This window comes from Colletotrichum gloeosporioides (genome assembly GCF_011800055.1).
Source record: "Colletotrichum gloeosporioides strain Lc1 chromosome Unknown consensus_7, whole genome shotgun sequence".
Lineage (NCBI taxonomy): Eukaryota > Fungi > Ascomycota > Sordariomycetes > Glomerellales > Glomerellaceae > Colletotrichum > Colletotrichum gloeosporioides.
The window spans coordinates 775,614-782,472 of NW_025544652.1; the positions used below are offsets into that span (position 1 = coordinate 775,614).

The window sequence follows — 6,859 nt, forward strand, 5'->3', positions numbered from 1 at the left end:
TTACCACTTGCCAAGGACGAAGTCACGCTTGACGGCGGGGGCCTCCTCGACCTCGGCGTGGACGTCGCGGGAGGCGATGGAGGTCAGACCGTTCTTGCCGAGGGTGCAGACGAGGTCGGTCTCGGAGGTGGTCTTGGTCTGGATGTCGTCGGGGAGGTAGTAGGCGTTGTTGCACAGGAAGTTGTCGCAGCCGGAGGTGGGGGTCTGGGCGGAGGCCGGGTACATGAGCTTGACGCCGTCCATGTCGTTGGCGTTGACGATGGCGGAGACGTCGAAGTAGGTCAGGTCGTTCCAGCCGTTGAAGGCGACCTCGCCGAGCATGCCGGTGGTGTTCTCGGAGCCGTCAGAGACGGAGTACCAGTTGCCGATCCAGGCCTGGGGGAAGTCGACGGTGGTGGAGCCCTTGGCAGGGACCTTGACAGAGTCGATGGCGGCGAGGCCGGAGTTGGCGATGAAGTAGATGGTGCGGTCGGTGTCGTCGAGGGACTTGAAGGTGACGGTGTTGGCGGCGACGGCGACGGCAGAGCCGAGGAGGGCGAGAAGGCTGGAGAACTGCATCTTGAAGGATGTGTTTTGGTGTTTGTTGATGTGTGTATCAGTGCCGAGGATTGGGCTTGGAAGGTTTGGTTTTTGAGAGTGAACTGTAAACGTTGTCTACAACAGTTGTACAGGTTCAAAGGCAGTTGTTGGATGGTCACAAAGGTATCTGAGCCGCTGGCTATAGACCTTGGAATGAAGAGTTGCCCGGGGTTGGGTGGTGTGTGGTTGAGTGAGACTCGAGTTGTTCTGAACGGGACCTAGCCGTTACAAGAAACTTGGTTTGTTTAAGCTTTCAAAGGAGTGAAAAGCTGTAAGTGAATTGAATGAGGCTGTCTGAAGAGACGAAAGTGCCAAATCGAAGGATAGTGGTGTGGGATGGAGATTCAAAACCGGGGACAGGAAGGAGAGGCACCAGGGGGACGAGGGAATACTTATACATCACGTCCGAATGAAGGAGCACGAGGGATTAGGGACATGCTCGCTCATGAAAGACGTGTGGTGGGGAGCTTTGCTGGAGCTTGGAGGCGTCAAGGAAACGTCGACCACGTCTGGTGGAGACGTCAGCCCGAGGGTGTTTCCCAGAGATGCATGGAACATGCCCCCATCGGAGAGTGGGCTTGGATATTGGCCAATATGGCGGTAGAGCTTGTAACTTTGTATCTTGTACACGGCCGTTATAACTTGCCAACCATGATTGGACGTGCCCATGGAATTAATGGCCTCACCAAGCTCAAAGCTCTGGGTCTGGACCTGTTGGGTTTGCCATCCTTCCGGGCCCTACACCACTGGGCATGTTGTAGTAGCATAGGAAGTAACCGTCCAAGACGTCCGGCGTTCAGGCTGGCCGCGGTCATCCAGACAAATGGCTCTCCTCCATCGTTTGGAGCTGGAACAGGGGGAATCGACGGGACAGACGACATGAGAAACAAATCCAATGATGGCCGTCTGTCCCCTCCCATTCCGCATTTCGTCAGGTTATTTCGAGGACTCCCCAGTCTGCACCTATTCTTGGGGGCGTTTTCAGGCTGTGTCTGGGAGTTCCTTTTCGTTTCTAGCGCCAAGGCCGCCCTCTTCGGGGGCTAGAGCACGGCTTCGTTCGCGCAAATGGGATGGGGATGGGGGCGCCGCCAGGAGAGGACGGGTACCTGGCGTCAAGGGACGGGCTCGGACTGGGCAGTGCGGGTGCGGGTACGGCACTCCTGCGGATGGTGGAGGGAGTCGGTACTCCAGGCTGGTGTGGTGGACAGACAGACCACCATAGCGATTGTTGTGAATGTATTTCGAGCAACCCACGGATGACTCTGCATGTATCTTCAGGGCTCTGCAGGTGCGTGCTGGCACTACGCAGTACTCGGCAGGATCATGGACGTCAGCCCTTGGGGCGGTTTTGGTTTTTTCTTAGCTGCAGGACGCATCTGCCTTCGAACGCCTGTATCGCAGCGTCATTGGTCAACCGGCGGGTGATTGTGCCTGGTACCTGACACTAACAACCAACTCCGCGTGGCGTGCCCTGACAGGCCCGAAAGAGGAGGAGAACAGCCTGTGCCGTCTTTCTCTCGAGGTACTCGAAAAAAAGGCGCGATTCGAGGCAGCCCAGCACGCAAATTAGCGCCGCGGCACCGCGGCTCATGATTCGTAGCCGACGAGGGCTCCATAGAAAGACCCATGCATGGCAGGAGTTCCAGTTCCAGTTCCCTGAGTCCGTCCTTGGAAAAGAGGGCCAGGGCTGTTGCCCCTGGCCGAGGCGCCGGGCTGCCACGACGATATGGGAAAGATGTGCCGGCCACTACCGAGAAGACACCCCCTGAACCGCTGAGGAAGGCCGGACAGTGCAGCCGGCACGGAAGATGGGAAGGGAGGGCGCGGGAGTGCCGTGCTGGCGTGCTGCGGCCTATGCCACTTGGGTGAAGGCCAAGGCAGTAAGGCAGTGGAAAACAGGGCCCAAGTTCCCGTCGCGTTGGTTCATCTGGTTTCTTGCGCAGGACCAGTTGGCCGATCAATGTGACGAAAATGCGGGCGACAGTGCTTCGCTTGGAAGCCGCGCCCAACTACTGCGATACACATTGGACGGGAAAACAAACAACAGACGACAGCCGGTCAAAATGGCGCCGCTTCGTTAGGTTTACTGAGGCTGGCTTCTGAACATTGGATGACAGCCTGACTTGCTGTCGACTCAGATAAAGGGGAACACGCACAGAGAGAAAAAGAGACCTGGTCTCGTGTGGCCGGGGAAGGCAAAAAAGAAAGGACGACAGCGTGTCCGTAATGTCGCCAACAAACCGAGTGACCTGGCAGCGACGGGACATCCATCTCGGTTCGAGTCCTCCTGCGACACAGACGATGCCACGAAGCCCGGAAAATGCCTCTCTGTTCCCTGGCAGACTCCATCCCGTCGTCGACATCTCGTCACCGACGAAAGGAAGGGGCACTTGGCAAAAAGGTACTTGCGGAGGAGAAAGAGGGGAAGGGGGAAAGAAACTTCAGCGAGAAAAACCGGAAGAACTGGGGCGCTGACCTCGGTGGGCGAATCGGGGAGGATGGTTCCCAGCTGACGGCCTTGGGACCGCGGTACTTTACCACTTGTCCAGACACTGGCCAAACTTTTGGAGGGCAGCTCCAAGGTTGTGTTCCTGGGAACAAGACACGAGGGGAAAGGATGGTGGGAAGGCGATGGGTGGGCTTGTGCCTGTCGATCATATTCCGAGTGCGTGGTGCGGTGAACACTGTGACCAGGAGGTACAGACACAAGGAAAGCTTACCGCCGTGATAGACGACCTGACCTCACTCCACCAGGTGCCGTAACATTTTCCAGCAGCGCCGGTGTTGAGTGTACTGGGCGGAGTTCCCCGGACACTGCCCGACGTCTGCCCTGCCAGGAACAAGTTTTGTGCTTGCATCCAGACCCGATTTACGGTTTGCCAGTGCCGGCCGCCGCCCAAGCTGTGTCTGTGCCTGCATATTTCGACGGCCTGGAACCTCAGGTGTGGATGCCTCGCTGAGTTTTCGAGGGATTTTTGAAAGGGATTTTTTTTTCTTCTTGCCTGAGTCATCCCATGTACTTCCTGACTTAGTAGGTATCTCGACCGAAGGCTGCATATTGAGCGGACGGCCGAGCCACCGTCAGCCCGTCGCTGACCTTGCAGTCAGACGCCTCAGTCGCGCCGAGTGCACCCCATGTGCTAAGTTGGGACGAATACAAATGAATAATCAATATGTTCAGAGGCCTCTCAGAGTTCTCAACATCCCAAGCCGAATCGCAAAAAGAATGGACCGGTCTTGCGCCTCACCGGAGCAACGCAATGGGCTTCGCAACCTTGCAAAGTTGCAAGGTTCGTGGTTCAAATCTACAAGCTCAAATCTAAGGTATTTTTTAGAGTGAGAGATGTGCTGTCAATCACCAGCTACCCAGCCCGTCAGCTCGGTCGGTTAGAGCCAGACGAGCAGAAATCCCAGGCTGCGTTGTATCAGACATGTGCTTTCCTCCTGGGATATCCAACCAAGTTTTTCTGCCCGTCCTCAGGTACACTGTCACTGCTACCTGCACCCGTACGTCAGGGACGGGCACACACAGTTGGCAGTCGCAAGTGGTTGCATGCGCATGTGTTCCTTGGCGGCCCGTCGATGATCATTGGGACGGGGACGGTCGAGACCACAGCCGGGTACCCACTGATCATCACTCACTTTCCGGACGGAACAAGGCCGTTGTGCATGACTTGCGCAGGCACAAGCACAGGCCCAAACCGTCGCCCAGCAAAAAGAAAGAAAAAACCAGGAACCAAACGGCCACGGACGGTGCGTCTGCCCTCCGGCGCGAAGACTGCTCTAAACGGAAAGACTGTCCGTTCGAGCACGGGGTGGGGGCCTCTGCGGGCCTCCAGGTCCTCTTCTCCGTCAACATCACAAACTCACAGGGGGTTCAAGCCGGGGAACACTTCTTGTGCTTCCTCTGCGTCCCAGTTTTCCGTCCTCTTCCACGCCTTCTCGCCTCTTGCCTCTTGCGGCTGCACTTGCTCGCTTGTCATTGATTCATCAGCAGCTGTTGTCACTGGCTGAGGTGTTGGCTGGAGGGGATGGAATTTCCTCACACCTTCTCAACAGAACCGCTCTTTCCTTCTCCACCGGACCGCCGTTGCATTCAGCAGTGGAACGCCGCAACATGTCCTTGCCAAACTGGCTTTTGAGTTGGCCCCAGAACCGTCACCAGCGTCACAGAAGGTTGAAAACTGGCACTCTGCGAACGGTTGCGGAGGTTCGTGACAGCTCCTGACCTCATCATATCCATTGGCACCCCGCCATTCACCGTCATCTCCAACATGTGCCTCCTCTTTGCAGACGACATATTCCCACCACGGAAGCCAGTGTTCCGCCCAACAAGTTGAGCGTGAGACGATGGCAAGACGAGATACATGTGAAAAACCTTTCGCGACCTTGGTCATCTCGCCGGTTGTCCACCAACGCCACCGTCATCGCAACAGACGCAGTAAAAGCTTTTCGCCCGAGGTCAGTCCGGAGGCTCTCTCCATCGCTTGCCGATCGATTCGGATGCTTCGCGAGGGGCATGGAGCATTGACGACATATTGATCAACTCTCGGAGAACCAAGATCCAAGAACCTTGAGCATTAACTCCAGAACTGAGCAGAAAAGCCCCCGCATATCCATCACTACCTCCCGGCGGGGTTTTTCCCTGGCCTTTGACGGCTGATCGATCGAGGCATTGACATATCTGGGGCTGAACCTCGTGCCGGTGGGCGTTTACAGACCTTGGAGCCGCTGGGATGGAGACCGCCATCGGTCGGGACGTTCGTCCGGTTACCGGCCGTGGGCTGATTTAATGGCATTGCCCAGGAATGGCAAACAACGGCTCGCCGACCTCGGTGAACTGCTCGACTGCAGTGGTCCATTGAAGTTGTCAGAATCACGCAAGGCACAAAGATAAGCCTATCGATCCTCATTGGGGCGAGATGTCACATGCTAAGCTGCAGTTGTGCTGCAGTGTCAGCAGAGATCGTCTCAATATCACTTCTTGGATATATTGATTGCTATACACCGTTGAGCACATGTTGAGGATGAGGTGCATTTGCTCAAGCTCTTTGGGAACCCAGTCTACTTCTCCCACGAGCCGTCCTTTCCACTTCCTTCACTATTCCTTCGCAAGGTGCAGAGAAGTCTCTGTCCCGAAATGCTATTGACATTGTCGCCGCGCGAGCTTAAGACATGTTGTGAAATGGAAACACGTTCCGAATGTACGGAACAATCAATTCAAGTGTCTTGAACGGTGATTTTCAGATGCCGATCTTCGTCGACGAAGTCCCTTACAGCACCTGCTTATTTCAACATTGGCTGCTGACAGCCTGCTTTATTCTCATTCATAAGCAGCGCAGTGGCGCAACCTGTTGGTCACCCCGCACTACCCGAGGCTCAAGGGTCGAAAAGCGCCGAACACGAAGTCTTACCTTCGCCCTTTGCCCAATCTGGCGGTATTCTTGGTCCAAAAGCGTTCATCAAGCGATGGCCTTGGTTTTCTTTGCCAGCGTCCAGTCAGGTGACTCGACGCCGGAGACTTGTCGCTTCACGGACACGAGACGCCGTTGATTAATACCGATACAATTATCCATCGCCCTGCGGAAATCCGCGACAAGTTGTTCTATTTTCTACCGGTCCTGACGATTGTCGAGTTCTCGTGGTCTTTTGACGAAATGCCTCCGGGCCATGGCAACGTTGTGGCCTCAACACGAGCGACACCATCTAAACCCTGCCACCATTCTATCACTTGCCCAAAACGAAATCGATAAAGTTGCCGGTCCAATCGAAAGGAACCTCCATAATGGCGTCAACTCCGAAATGGAAAACACTAGAACCGTCAGCACCTGTCAGAACGAAGGCCGCCTCGTATCTGGCCGTCAACCACAGAGTCACATCCTCCCGCATCTTGTCTCCATCTGGCACGACTGCAGACCGCCTGCAAGGTGCGTACAGTCATCACCACGCTCCGTATCGTTATCGCGGCCTCTTGGGGTAAAAGATCACGAATTCGGCATGGAGGGGGCAGGACCTGCGCGCCCGACCTAAGATCTGGGGCGAGGCAAACGACCGGGGGATCTGTAAGCTTCAGTCTGCAAGGGCAGACGAGCTAAACCAGCCTTCGCGATGATTCTCGCCGGCGTCCGTTGTGATACATAAGGCGAGCGAGCTCCCCGGCTTGGCTGGTTCTTGTCCCCAAATCACAACCAGCATCACCGAGCAACTACCAACCAGCAGCTTTTGCTTAAGCGTGCCTTTGGCAATTCACTCTCGTTCAACAGCCACTCGCTTCGTCAAC

General features: G+C 55.9%; 1 protein-coding gene across 1 annotated transcript; it reads right to left on the bottom strand.

The window, feature by feature from the left end:
• On the bottom strand, positions 1–558 carry GCG54_00001627 (uncharacterized protein; the record flags this gene model as incomplete). Its single annotated transcript, XM_045401741.1, has 1 exon — positions 1–558. One exon carries the CDS (start codon positions 556–558, stop codon positions 1–3), a length of 558 nt encoding a protein of 185 aa, XP_045270470.1.
• Between the last annotated feature and the right edge of the window lie 6,301 nt (positions 559–6,859).